At 44.3% G+C, this 14,851-nt stretch overlaps 1 protein-coding gene across 1 annotated transcript in view; it reads left to right on the forward strand.

Moving 5' to 3' along the window:
• The window catches only part of HDAC8 (histone deacetylase 8), a gene marked incomplete in the record, with an annotated part of 1,681,410 nt that overhangs the window by 785,948 nt on the left and 880,611 nt on the right, over positions 1-14,851 (forward strand). Inside the window, 1 exon segment of the mRNA XM_044057032.1 lies at positions 631-708. Coding sequence (XP_043912967.1) covers positions 631-708 — 78 coding nt within the window.

The raw sequence follows: 14,851 nt of genomic DNA on the forward strand, positions 1-14,851 counted from the left end.
TGAGAAAGTCAGAGATTGAAATTTGGCCTTGAGAGGCCTGGGTTGGTGATAGGGGAGGAGATGGAATCTGTCGATTTACAGTCTGAGATTTAGCTCCTGCCAGAAGTGTTTGGGTTTGCCTAGTGGAAGAAGTAGTTTGTGTTTGAAGTTGTTTTTATGCCTGCATATGTCTTGCTTAGCTAGATTGTGTAGAGAGGTAAAGGCGATATGAAATAAATAATAAAGCAAAAATTCCGTTTGCTTGCTGCTGTTATACTGGCCCAGATTACTTGAGATTTGTGAGGGCTGATCTGCTTGAAACTGAAATGCTTTTCAGTTTGAGACTAGATAATATTTTCCTGTGGCAGGGCTTGGGGACCTGACACTGATATTGGGTAATACATTGAACACAAATGTTTTGCACTATTGAATAGCTATTATGTGTTTGTGTGTGTACTTACTAACTTTGTGTGCTTTAACAAGTGTGGTGTTTGCCATCCATTTATATACCACATTCATACAAACTGAACATTTTTATAGTTTTTTGTATACATTGTTTGAATAAAGTAAATATAGTGTATTTGAACACTGATTGTTTCTTAAAAAATGTAGTGAGCCTAAAAAAAATCTTCCTGTGACTTTTCTTGTCAGGTGTTGATGATGCCTTCTGCTTTACTTCAAAAGTCATGACTGTTTCTTTGCATAAATTTTCTCCTGGCTTTTTCCCTGGTAAGTTAACAGTACATGTTATTCCTCCTTCAAAGTCTTGTACAGAAACGTCACTTCATTTAGAAATGCAAGAAATCAGATATAGTACGCTGAAACACTGGGAAGTTTTGCTTTGTATAACTGTGTAGCAGCTGGTGTCACTGTTCACAGCTACTAGGGTCACTTCATTTGCATTATAATGCATAGTTGTTAATATGCTCTTTGTATGGTTCATTGTTAGCATTAGTAGTCAGTACATGTGGGAATTAAGTACCGAGGGATGTCTGGCCTGTTGACTTGTCTCCCAGATGTGTATGAATATCCTGGTACTAGCTGGCTTCTTCCTGACAATAGGGGTGCATGCCTACATCATGAATAAGAGGTGGTCAGTCTGTGTGCTGTATTCAGTTCTTTCTTGTCTCAGGTTGCTTGATTGAGACTCAACCCAGCACTGCAATATATACAACTCTTTAAAAGCGGAATTTCCCATTGAGAATGTTTTTCCTTTTACTAGTTTTTTCCCCCCCCTGGAGAACAATTAAAAGGGAAGTTTTTTCTATTTCCCAGGGCATGCCTTTTGCAGCCCTGGAAAGTCTTTGCGACTGTTGAGCATTCCATGTGGCCTCTCTTTTTTGTTTAGAGGGCCCCCACTTCACTGATGACTGTCACGTTTTTGAGTGTTTGACTAAGAAGACCCATAGAAATATAGAAGCCTTTCCATGTGTGGGTGGATCAAAAAACATAGATGCTACTAGGAAAGCTTTGGAGCTGAAACAGTGATCTGCTATGTTGGAGTAGTCTCTGCCTTCTGAGAAGAGCCTTAGAAAGGAACATCACCACAAAGTACCTAGGATTGAGAGGACACTAAAGAAAAATGTGGCCAGTGAGCTGAAGGCCCACCCCTTGCATCTAGTAGGCCCGAGGGCACTGTCACTGGTAAAGCAAATTCCCAGCCCATAGATCTGACATCTGTTTTTGACTGCTGATCTTTGTTTAAACATGTCAGAGCTTGACAAGCCAGCAGTTTCTGGCTTTTCCTTCTGAACTTCATACACATTGCAGGTTTTCTGGATGTAGCGATCACTTTCATCAAATTCATGAAATCTGATGTTTGCATAGAAACAGTGGCCCTAACTGGTAAAAAGGAATTGCCCTTTTGATATTCATAGTATATATCTATTCTGGAACAAATCAACAGATTGTGGTCAGTCTTCCATAAAAACACATGCATCTGAATTGACAGCCTCCATACTGCTCACTTTTCTTGGAAACTGTGACGTGCAGACAGTTTGTAGTGACTCCAGTGCCTGTAATAGCCATTTCCCAGCAGACCCTTGCTTTGCAAGAGTTTAAGAAATTGCCTGAAGAGCCTTACGCAGTGCCACAAAACTTAAGGCAGCCATCTGCCTAGCTTTTCACCTTTAGCATGCTTCTTCTTCTTCTTTAGGCTGCTCCCGTTAGGGGTCGCCACAGCAGATCAACTGTTTCCATTTCTTCCTGTCCTCTGCAACTTGCTCTGTCACACCAACCACCTGCATGTCCTCTCTCACCACATCCATAAACCTTATCTTAGGCCTCCCTCTTTTCCTGTTACCTGGCAGCTTCATCCTTAGCATCTTTTTCCAAATGTACTCTGCATCCCTCCTCAGCATATGTCCAAACCAACGTAATATTGCCTCTCTGGCTTTGTCTCCAAACCTTCCAATCTGGGCTGAGCCTCTAATATACCGATTCCTAATCCTGTCCATCCTTGTCACACCCAGTGCAAATCTTAACATCTTCAACTCTGCCACGTCAAGCTCTGACTCCTGCCTTTTTGTCAATGCCACTGTCTCCAACCCATATAACATAGCTGGTCTCACTACCCTCTTGTAGACTTACCCTTTCACTCTTACTGGTACTCATCTGTCACAAGTCACTCCTGACACTCTTCTCCACCCACTCCATCCTGCCTGTACTCTCTTCTTCACCTCTCTTCCACACTCATCATTACTCTGAACTGTTGATCCCAAGTACTTAAACTCATCCACCTTCGCCACCTCTACTCCCTGTATCTTCAGCATTCCTCTATCCTCCCTCTCATTCACACACATATATTCTGTCTTAGTCCTGCTGACCTTCATTCCTCTTCTCTCTAGAGCATATCTCCACCTCTCCAGGGTCTGCTCCACCTGTTCCCTACTCTCACTACAGATCACAATATCATCTGCAAACGTCATAGTCCACAGGGACTCCTGTCTGATCTCGTTTGTCAACGTGTCCATCACCATTGCAAATAAGAAAGGGCTCAGAGCTGATCCTTGATGTAATCCCACCTCCACCTTAAACGCATCCGTCGCTCCCACCGCAGACCTCACCGCTGTCGCACTACCCTCGTACATATCCTGTGCCACTCTTACATACTTCTCTGACACTCCTGACTTCCTTTAGCATGCAATTCATTAAAAGTAAGTAAATAAATAAGTAAATAACCCTTTCCTCTAAGAGAGATTCTTTCTCAGAAGACTAGGAAGAATTAACAAGCATCTTCCAGATGTCCTCTCCACTTGAATACAAATCAGGTGATTAGGAAGCTGTTTCATCAAGTTTGCCTTCCAAAAACTTATGCTTTGGAGGGTCTCTTGGTGTCATGAGTAGGTAGCTTTAAATGAAAGCCCAAGGAAATGATTGAAACAAAAGAGGCACCTGAACCTGTTAGGTCTGGATAGGTCTAAACCTAGTGCTATATCACCAGCATTTGAAGCCTTCATAGATATTTTGAGCTGCTTTCACATCTGCCCATCCAGTTTGACAGATTATATAGAGTCCAACAAGCCTTCCAGTTAGGAAATTCTGCTAGTGGCTCAAATTCAGTTCAAGGCTGCAGTTCTCTACCAAGTGACTCTGGGAGTAAATTGTGAGGTAAGTTTGGGGGAAAAAAGTGTGCATGTCTGCTACTGTCACCTTCTGAGCCAGACCCGCATGGCAAGATACCAGAGATAGATCTTGAAGCAAGTTGAAGAGCTGGCAATAGAGAACAAGGCTATGAACCCTGAAGGTTAAGCTTTTCTGGTTGGTTCATATGACAGAATGTGGGGAAATAGTATAAAATGTGGGTGCAGTGCTTTTGATCCAACATCAAAGGCAGCAAATTAAGAATTCAGCCCTTGCCGTTGTACACTAAGGGGTAGCTATTTAATGTGTCCCTAAGTAGGAACCTCCAATTTGTTTCTAATCATGCTGGAAATTATTGGAGAGCTAGCCTTGAGTACTATCCAAGCAACCCAGGTTTGAGTAGGCGCTCAGGAGCTTGATGGTGCTAGAAGGAGAGAATGGGCACGATAGTATGATAGTCAGGGGGGGTGCAGTGGAATGAGACACGTCTACCGCAAGATCCTGGTACAGATTCTTAGTTTTAGCACTTTAATTTGCTTATTCGTGCTCAGCACTTGTTCAGAACTTGTTGTTAGCACTAAATAAGCTACAAATTACTACAGCACTCGACCTTCCTCTTTACCTAGAGGAAAACAGTTTTTGTACTTACTTTCCTTGCTTGCTTAGAGAAAAACAGCTCTTATACTCACTTTCCTCACTTGTCTAGAGGAAAGTAGTTTTTTATTCATGCATGTCCAAGGGTCAGCTCCCAGTGTTCTCTCCTGTCTATCTGATGAATCTGGGCATCTTGGGGCAGTGTAGAAATTGCCTCATGTACACAGACAACCCTGTTCTCCTACCACCCAACACCACAACCTGTCAGAGATGTATTTATCTAGCCAAACTGGAGGTAAAGCTCTCTCCAACCAAGACTGAACTTGACAGTCAAGAGGAGAAGGTAAACACTTGCACCACACCACACTTATCACATAGTTCCAATAAACCCACACCACCAAAATCAACACATAGAAACACGAAAACATTCACAGCGGCTCTCAGTAATAATCTGCTCAAGCAACAGAGACCTCCAAAGCAGAAAGGCAAGCAACCTCCACCCCCCAACACAACCCAAATGACACACAGCCCACAGACTCAGTGTGCCAATAAACCACAGCCCATAAGGCAAAACAACGTACCCAACACACACTAGTCATAGGTGACTCTGTAGTCAGGCATACTGATGTCCCACTCACCAGGCTAAACAAGGAGAAGGTTACTGTCAGCTAGCTTCCTGTTGGGTGCCAGTATCCGCCACATAACCACGCACTCAGGTCATTCCACAACAAGTACAAATATGACTCTGTCATTGTCCATGTTGGTGTGAACGACCCGAGACGTACCTCCCTGGACTATATGAAAAGAGACATGGAAGAGCTCTCCGATCTTTTAGCCCAAACAGGTATGACCCTAGCCCTGAGTAGCATCCTGCCATCGCCCAGAATTATTCCGCAGTACTAGTACAAAATGATTGACTTCAACAATTGGCTAAGCTTCTGGTGTCATTCTAAGGGGATCCAGTATCTGTCTGCCTGGGTTGACATGATCGACAGACCTCGATGCTTTGCCAGAGATGGCCTGCACCTGTCACCCCTGGGATTCCGGATACTGGCTAAGGGTCTTGCCACCCCTATAGTGCCTTTTTTAGGCAAGGTTCAAATGAAAAATTCACCACCGTAACAGGAACAGGCAAGCAAAAACTGAGGGTAATGCTATTCAGTGCTAGAAGTCTAAATCTCAAAATGCACTCACTCGAGGCTCTCCTTAAAATGGAAAACATTGATATCCATGCAGTAACGGAGACCTGGTTCAAGGCTATAAAGAGCACCCCTGCATTACCATTCTGTAACTCATACCACACTTTTCAGCCATCTAACCTGGACCGGAACACCAAAGGCGGAGGTGTGTCCATATTCATTAAGGATATCCACACCTCCTGGCTAGTTGCTCAGCATAATGCATTCAAGGTTATCCAAGTGCAACTAACTCTGGGCAAAACTGCAATCCAAATTGTAAATTGCTACTGATCCCCCATCATGCCCCAGGATTCCCACTCCTTTTTTCTTGATATACTGGAAAATATTAAGGTTCAACCAAACACCCTAATAATGGGAGATTTCAACTACCCCACCATTAACTGGGAAAACTACCCGTACCAACTCCTTCACTCAACGCTTCCTGGAATTCATAAATTCCAGTACCCTGGATCAACTTATCCACACACCACCAGGGGCAACAATATCGTAGACCTAGTCATTATCAACACGAGTGACCGTTGTTCCACACTTGAAGTCAACTCCTCGGTCAGAACCGACCATAAGCTAATCACCCTAGATATCCATTTCCCACCCCCACCCCCCATTAAGGAAACCACAGTAAACATTTTCTCCAAAGCAAACTTCATGCTTCTTAAGACAGAAGTGGTGAACTTCATGACTCCCATGGAGATGGACAATACAGTTACGACTGTTGAATCCTACACAAATGCACTCTATAAGCACTTACACAAGTGCATGGATCGTGCTATCCCAAACAGAACCAAGACTGTATCCTCCAAAAAAAGGAAGCCAATCTGGTGGTCCCCTGCCATAAACAAACTCTACAACAGAAGGAAGAAACTGTTGCAAAAGAGAGTAAAATCCTATGAGTGGAGGAGCTCCCTGGTCAGCCACAGTAAGAAGCTGACATCCCTTATAAGATCCTCCAAAGCTAGCTATGAAAATAAAATCACCACTGATTCTGTCGACAACCACAATGCATTCTATAACTGTCAAGAATCTCAATGGCAACACCCGGATCTGCTCTGAGTTACAGCACAACGGCACGACAATTACAGAACCAACTGGTATTGCCAACATCCTGGCAGATAGGTTCAGTGCTAACTTTACCCCCCCTCTCACCCCCTAAAAGGGCCCATATCTATACTGGAAGAATGCAAAGTCCCTATAATCACAACTATGCAGGTAAAAGCTGCACTCTCTAAAGCCAAAAACACAGCATCCATGGGACCGGACAACACCCCAGGCTGCATTTTACATGAACTTCAGAACCTAAGCACCATGTTCAATCATAGCCTCACATCAGGCTTTATGCCCACAGAATGGTGCACAGCAACAGTTATCCCACTCCAAAAAGGGGGAGACACCACTGATCCCGGGAACTATCGCCCTATTAGCCTGATGCTCCTGGTCTGTAAGGCCATGGAACGTATCATCATGGAACTCCTACACAAAGACATTGGTAACCTCCAAACTCTGGACCCCACCCAGTTCAGGTTTGTGAAAGGCAGATCATGCCTCCTGAACCTGATCGACTTCTTTGAGGCAGCCACCAAAGCAGTAGACGAGGGTAAGGTGGTTCACACAGCCTATCTTGACCTCGTCAAGGCTTTCGACAGCCATCCTCCATTCTGGAATTATAGCTAAACTTACTAAACTAGGTATAAATCCGTACGTCACAAGATGGGTTGCCACCTGGCTCACTGACAGAACCCACATGGTAAAAGTTGCAGACTCCAAATCTGAACTTGAAACCAGTGACAAGTGGAGTACCACAGGGTTCAGTCCTGGGACCTCTCCTGTTTGGTATCCACTTCTCTGAAGTACAGGCTAGCACAGAAGGCCGTTGACTAATGAATTTCACAGATGACTGCAAAGTAGGAGCCATAGTCGAGTCTCCAGATGATGTGGACATCCTACAGTAGGGCCTCACTGAGGCAGATGCCTAGTGTCAGAGGTATGGCCTCAAGCTCAATGCCAGAAAATGCATCGTCATCCTTTTTGGTAAAAACTCTGTACCCATGAACTACCACATAAGCGTCAGTCTGCTTACCGCCAAATGTGTGATAAGAGACCTTGGGACCCAGGTGAACAGTTCTCTCTCCTTTGGTAATCACATCACCACAATAGTCAGGAAATCCTTCTACGTGGCACACCTCATCACAAAATTGTTCTCATCCAGGAAAAAAGAGGTCATAGTTCCCCTCTACTCGACACTCATTAGACCCATTATAGAGTACATTGCCCCTTTTGGAATGTACCTCACATGATATCTGCACCAGCTGGAAAGGCCACAGAAGTACCTCACAAAGGATTACTGGCCTCAAATAGATGCCCTACACTGACCGTCTCAAAAAACTCCAGCTTTACTCAGTAGCATATGGCCTATTCCAAGGTGATTTCTGCCTAACATATAAAGCTATGTCAAACCCAGAGCTGTTGGACATGCAACACCTAAAGAAATCTCAATCCCTCTGAGCTACACACTCTAGGGACCTAAACCTTGTCACCACAATAAACAGGACTTGTTGGAGGGAAAGATTCCTGTCCCAGAGACTTTCCGTACTCTGGAACAAGGTACCCATCTATGTCAAGCAAAGTTCCTCATTAGCACTCTTCAAGAAAAATCTTTGATGAGTGGATGGGAAATAGGAAATACACCCCGGGGATCACTTCTGCGGCTCTGCTCTACAGGGGCATAGGAAAATAACTTTCTTGGGTGGCATAAGCCAGGGAACCTTATTGGCTAGGCTTACTTAGACCCTTGGGCCAATAGCCTAGTACCTACCTATGATAAGCCTACATGCTTTAAAAAATGCACTTCTTGTGGGGGCAAATTCCCTAACTTAGATACCCGCAAAGAGTGCATATATTGTTTAGAGCAGCTCATCTAAACACCAACTGCTCAATATGTGCTACTTTTTGTACAAGGGCGTTAGCTGATGGACGCAGAAAACTTATACTGAAGGGTCTGCTTCCTCCCTCAATTACATCTTCTTTAGCAGCTCAAACCCCCAATAAAACTTCTAAAACTCCTTCGGAGCATAGAAAGAAAATGCTCATCACTGAAGTCTCCCAGGACTTCTTCGGAATTTCCTTTGAAAGTTTTAAAAGTATTGGATCCTATAGTGGATATCAAAAGTTTACCCACCCCTGTTAAAATGCCAGGTTTTTGTTATATAAAAAAATGAGACCACAGTAAATCATTTCAAAACTTTTCCCACCTTTAATGTGATCTATAACCTGTACAGTTCAATTGAAAAACAAATCTGTTAGGGGAAAAATATAAAAAAAAAATACAATACGCTGGTTGCATAAGTGTGCACACCCTTAAACTAATACTTTGTTGAAGCACCTTTTGACTCACAGCATTCAGTCTTTTTGGGTACATGCCTGCCATCAATTAAAGACTCTGATTAACCCCAAATAAAGGTCAGCTGTCCTAGTAGGATTTTCCTGACATTTACTCACTTGCCTGCTACAGCAAAAGCAATGGTCCGCAGAGAGCTTACAAACCATCAGAGAGATCTCATTGTTGAAAGGCATCAGTCAAGAGAAGGATACAAAAAAATTTCCATAGCATTGGATATACCATAGAACACAGTGAAGACAGTCATCAAAAAGTGGGGAAAATATGGGACAACAGTGACGTTGCAAAGACCTGGACGTCCCTCCAAAATTGATGAAAAGACAAGACGAAAGCTAGTTAGGGAGGCTGCCAAGAGACCTACAGCAACACTGCAGGAGCTGCAGGAATTTCTGGCAAGTACTTGTGTACTACATGTGACAACAACCTCCCATATTCTCCATATGTCTGGGCTGTGGGATAGGGTTGCCAGATGGAAGCCTTTTCTTACACAAAAAAATATCCAGGCCTGGCTAAAATTTGCAAAATAATACATCGTCTCCCAAAAGCATGTGAGAAAACGTGTTATGGTCTGATGAGACCAAGGTTGAACTTTTTGGTCACAATTCCAAAAGGTACGTTTGGTGCAAAAACAACACTTCACATCACCAAAAGAACACCATCCCCACGGTGAAGCATGGTGGTGCCAGTGTCATGCTTTGGGGTTGCTTTTCTTCAGCTGGAACTGGGGCTTTAGTCAAGGTGGAGGGAATTATGAACAGTTTCAAATACCAGTCACTTTTGTCCCAAAACCTTCTGGTGTCTGCTAGAAAGCTGAAGATGAAGAGAAATTTCACCTTTAACACAACAATGACCCCTAGCGTACATCCATATGAACAAAAGAAATGGCTTAACCAGAAGAAAATTAAAGTTTTGGAATGACCCAGCTAGAGCCCAGACCTAAATCCAATAGAAAATCTGTAGGGTTACCTGAAGAGGGCTGTGCATAAGAGATACACTTGGAATCTGACAGATTTAGAGCACTTTTGCAAGGAGGAGTGGGCAAATATTGCCAAGTCAAGATTTGCCATGCTGATAGAATCCTACCCAAGAAGACTGAATGTCATAGTTAAATCAAAAGGTGCTTAAACAAAGTATTAGTTTAAGGGTGTGCACACTTATGCAACCAGCTTATTGTACGTTTTTTATTTTTTATATTTTTCCCGTAACAGATTTGTTTGTTTTTCAATTGAATTGTGCAGGTTATAGGTCACATTAAAGGTGGGAAACATTTTGAAATGATTTAGTGTGGTCATTTTTTTATATCACAAAAACCTAGCATTTTAACTGGGATGTGTAAACTTTTTATATCCACTGTATGTCCTCGGACCCAAAAGTACGCACTTCGGATCCTAAACCTTTGGATCCCATTATTAATTCAGCAAGCCCTACAGCTTAGATTTTGGATCCCAAGCCCTCTGATCCAAAACCTAGTATGTCATATATTCCAAGAGCTTGCCGCCCAGCATTCATTTTGGATCCGCTCTCCCTTAGGCTCCATTCCCCCCTTTATACATACTTCTAAAAAGCAGTCTAGGCCCCAGTCTACCACATCATCTAGGTCCTTCAGAAGTTTTCTGAAGCAGATGTGGACAGCTTGATATGAAACTTCCTCAGAGCTCAGATCCAGATGGTGGTCATTTTGGCTTCATCTCCTATTAGATCCATGAGTCTTCTGGCCACTACTCGCACAGTGTTATCTCCTTCCCTGATCTATCCTTCAGTTTCAGAGCCTCATAATCCGACAGCTCTGAGTGTTCTGAAATTGGATCCATAGAGAATTACTTCTTCACTGACAGCATCTCTGACCTGTTCAGCTCCTATTCCCTCAGATCAGAATGGGTCTGGGAGCCGAAGTGTTGGTGTCAGATCTGTGGGGCTGGGATCTACCCTGATATTGTCAGATCCATCCCTGCCCCATGGAGCCTCGGCACTGGACAGCTCAGGTCTGGTTCCCTCCTCCAGGCACGGATCCAGTTGGAGTTATCTACCCGTACTGGAAGTCCCAGCTCTGGTGCTGATGGTCATGGCTTCTTCTGGTCCATCTACCTTTGAGGTTGTAGAAAGGGCTTTTTCCTCTGTCTAGTGATGCAGTCTCTTATCCCTCGAATCCCCCTCCTATTCCCTCTTCAGTTCTGAGCTCTGAGTCCAATAGGCATATTCCACAGGGATAGCTAGTTCCACCTAGCTTCCAATTAGTCCCCATAGAGGAACTCCCCCTCTCTTGTGATACCTCTCTTGAGCATTCCCTGAAGAGATCCATTGGAAGAAGACGTGCAGGAGGTGGCAGATAGATTGGCCATTAGAATCTTTCACTGAAGATGCCCCAGATCACCACTTGAAGTTGTCTCCTTTGGAAACATATTAGAGATACTTAGACAAAAAGGTGGTTGGTCTTCCGGTAATCCTCCTCCAGAGGAGTCGGTATTTTTGAAGACTTTTGGTTCTGGCCAATCTACATCTTGGGTGACCTCCCCCATCGATGAGCTCATTTATCTAGTCTCTCATCAGGCATGGACAGAGCCAAATTCAATTGAGCCTGTACCGCTCCCACTTGACAAATTTTTAGCTCCACCTAAAAATAAACCTCACTGGAGCAAATTAGTCCCAGTAGATGCTATGGTGGTGGTGGCAGCCACTAAAGCACTAGCAGAACAAAATTCATCTGTCCGCGCACCAGATAGTGTCTAGGGCATTAGGCAGATTCAGAAAGAGAGTCTTTGCCTCAGCGACATTTGCCTTGAGATCCCTTAAATATCTGGCACACTTTACAAGGCTGCAGAGAGATTTGACCAAAGAACTATCAAATTCTTTCTCAGAGTCCATGCCTGCAGAGGATTTCAAAAGATCATATTCTCAGCTGGCCACTGTTTTATTAATTTCCAATGCATCCATGAGTTTGAGCTGTCACACAACTGAAGGTGCCTCACGGGTGGCCGGTTCAGGCATTGCTGTAAGGGGATGTGCCTGGATGCGGCTATGTTACTTTGTGGAACCTTATAAGGCATCTTTCACCAATGCTCCCTATGATGGAACATCTTTGTTAGATCCATCTATAAAAGAAACACTTACTCGCAGAGAAAAGGAAGAAAAGACCCTGTCTGCCATGGGAATCACATTTTCTACCCCTCCACATTCTCTAGAAATCAGAGCGGTGGTAAGAAACTGTGGATGTTCTTCATCTCACATTGCTGCAGTCCTTACACTTGGGTAGTCCGCTGTCCTCGGTCGGCCTGAATATCAAAGTATAAGGCTGACGTCGGTCAGGGCGCATTTGTCTGACATCAGGACGTCAGGGTACAAATGCGCATGACCGACGTCATATCCTCAGTCTTTTTTGCCGCATGGTCCGATGCAGAAGCAGCATTGCAAGTGCCGGTTGGCGTTCTGAGATTTTTCGGTTTAGAAGTTTCAGACCGAGTTCAAAGTTGGCTAAGTACCCCGTTGGGGAATATTTTAGTTTTTTCTTGCCTCAGTCATTTACCGGATGTCAGAAAAAGTCAATAATTGCATTTCTTGTGGGAAACAGATACCGCATAGAGATTATCATACTTTGTGTATTCCTTGCTTAGGGCCTGAGCACGATGTTGTTGGCTGTCGCTCTTGTGCTAGATTTAACAAACGCACTATAAAGAGAAGGTTGGATTGTGCAAGGTTAGTCTTTGGGAAGCGGTGCAACTATAAAATGCCGCCGGATGCTCCGACGCCCGCTTCTTCGAAGAAGCGCAAGGACAAGGCAGTTAAGCCTAGGCTAGAAGAACCGTCTGTACCGGACGCCGGTTCTTTAGAGGTGTCGGTGGAGCCGGTGGCTCCACCGGAGGTTTCTTTGTGTTCCCAGGGTGAGACCTTATTATTGCAAGATGTGGCCTCTCAGGAGACAAGTCAGGCTGAGGGGTCTTCTCAGGTTACTATACTCCCCTCCCTTCCTAAGGTGTCTAGGCCCTCTCCTTCTGTTTCAAAGGCTTCTCCCAAGGGCAGGCCAGGTTTAGCTTCAGTTGGTGTTACCCCTAGCTCTTCAGGTACTGTGCCCAGGAAGCATATGCTTAAAATGGCAGAAGATTTGATTACTTTGATTAGGGGTTCTATGCCCCCTCCTGATAAGAGACCTTGGGTGGAGCCTGAGCTGGGGGGTTTTGAGAAGGCTTCCGATGTTTCAGAGTCTTCGGCTGAAGACTTGCAGGAGTACTCTCCTTATTCTGATTCTGATGTGGATGATTCTACTCCTTCTGCTACTCCTCCTGAGGATTTTTCTTTTTCAGAAACTCATTCCATGAGGGAGCATTTTAAGTGGGAAGGTCAGGACTTCTCTGATTCCAGGAAAAGGCTTAGGGAATTTCTGTTTTTACCCCAGCATAGGCCTTTGGCTATACCTCCTGTTTTGGATGTAGTGGAAGATGTTTTTACAGAGGCTTCTCTTAATCCTGATTCTTTGCCTCCTGCTCCTGTTAAGTCGGATAGGTATTACAGGGTGCCTGAAGCTCATAAGTATCTTTTTAAGAGTCCTAGGGCAGACCCAGAAACTGTTAGCCAGGGGCCTAAGGGTGTTAAGGCTTCTGTTGTTAAAAATCCGGTTCCTGCAGAGAAGGAGGCTAGGGCCTTGGATAGATGGGGAAAGAAAGTCTATACTTCTTCCACTCTTGCTATGAGGGCTCTGAATTGCCAGTTTCACATGTTGAAATACCAAAACTATCTCCTTTCTCAATTGAAGTCTAAGGTTGATGCTCTGGCAGTAGGTATTGATTGTAAAGAGTTGCAAGATTTAGTGCATGTTTCTGAACAGGTGGGTAAGCATTCTTTGCAATGTGGTTTTGATGCTGTACAGGCCTCGTCTAGGGTGGCTGCCACTGGGTCAGTTCTTCGCAGGCACGCTTGGCTGAGGGATCAGAATTTGTCTGAACATGTTAAAACAAGGATTTTAGATGCTCCTTTACAATCTGACGTGTTGTTTGGTCCTCCTGTTGAGTCAGTTTTAAAGAAAATGGAAGACAAGGCTAAGTCTATGCAGACTGTTAAAGATTTTTTTGCAGGTCCAGCCTCCAAAGTTTAGTAGAAATTGGCCTACTAAAGGGTGGACGTATCCTTCTTATGATTCCCAGTCTAGGGGTAGATCTAGACGTGGTAAGGACAGAGCTCAGGGCTCTTTCAGGCCTAGAACAGGGAGTTCTCCTGCACAGGCTTCGGGTGAGGGCAGGGGTCAGTCCTTTCGTAAGCAGACCCAATGACCTACCTTTTCAGCTGCCAGAGCCTGCTCATCTGGCAGCACCTTTGGGAGGACGGTTGGCACTTTTCAAAGAAAATTGGAGTTTAATTACCCAGGACAGATGGGTATTGGATATCATACACCACGGCTACAGGTTTTATTTCCATACCTTGCCTCCTTTCAAAGGCATGCCAGACGTTCCTCCTCAACAAAGAATAGAGGCTCACAAACAGGTTTCTCTGTTGCTCCATCTAGGGGCCATACAGCCGGTCCCTCTGCCAGAAGTGGGCCTAGGATTTTATTCTCGCCTGTTCCTAGTACCAAAGAAGGGGAACACGTGGAGACCAATTTTGGATTTATCTATCCTCAACACTTATCTGGACATTCCCAAGTTCAAAATGTTGACGTTGCAGCAGCTCTTACCTCTGCTGGGCAAAGATCATTGGATGGTAACTTTGGATCTCAAGGAGGCTTACCTTCATGTTCCTATCAGACTAAGTTGCAGAAAGTATCTGCGTTTTCGAGCTGGGACTTCTCACTATCAGTTCTCTGCATTGCCCTTTGGCTTATCTACTGCGCCCAGAGTGTTCACGAAAGTTCTGGCTCCAGTGATAGCTTTCTTCAGACTAAAAGGAATACAGATCTATCCTTATTTGGACGACTGCCTAATTCTGGCTCAAGGAAAGGAAGAGCTTCTTCATCATTTGGATTATGTGATAGCAGTGCTAAGATGCCTAGGGTATTCTGTGAACGAAATAAAGTCCAGTCTAGTACCCTCTCAAGACATGTGCTTTCTGGGTGTGAGACTGAATACAGCATCCCAGATGGCCTTTTTAACCCCGGGCAAACAAAAGAGTCTATCCCTTTACT

The sequence above is a fragment of the Protopterus annectens genome, chromosome 15.part0, assembly GCF_019279795.1.
Source record: "Protopterus annectens isolate FY-2018-M chromosome 15.part0, PAN1.0, whole genome shotgun sequence".
NCBI classification, from domain to species: Eukaryota; Metazoa; Chordata; order Ceratodontiformes; family Protopteridae; genus Protopterus; species Protopterus annectens.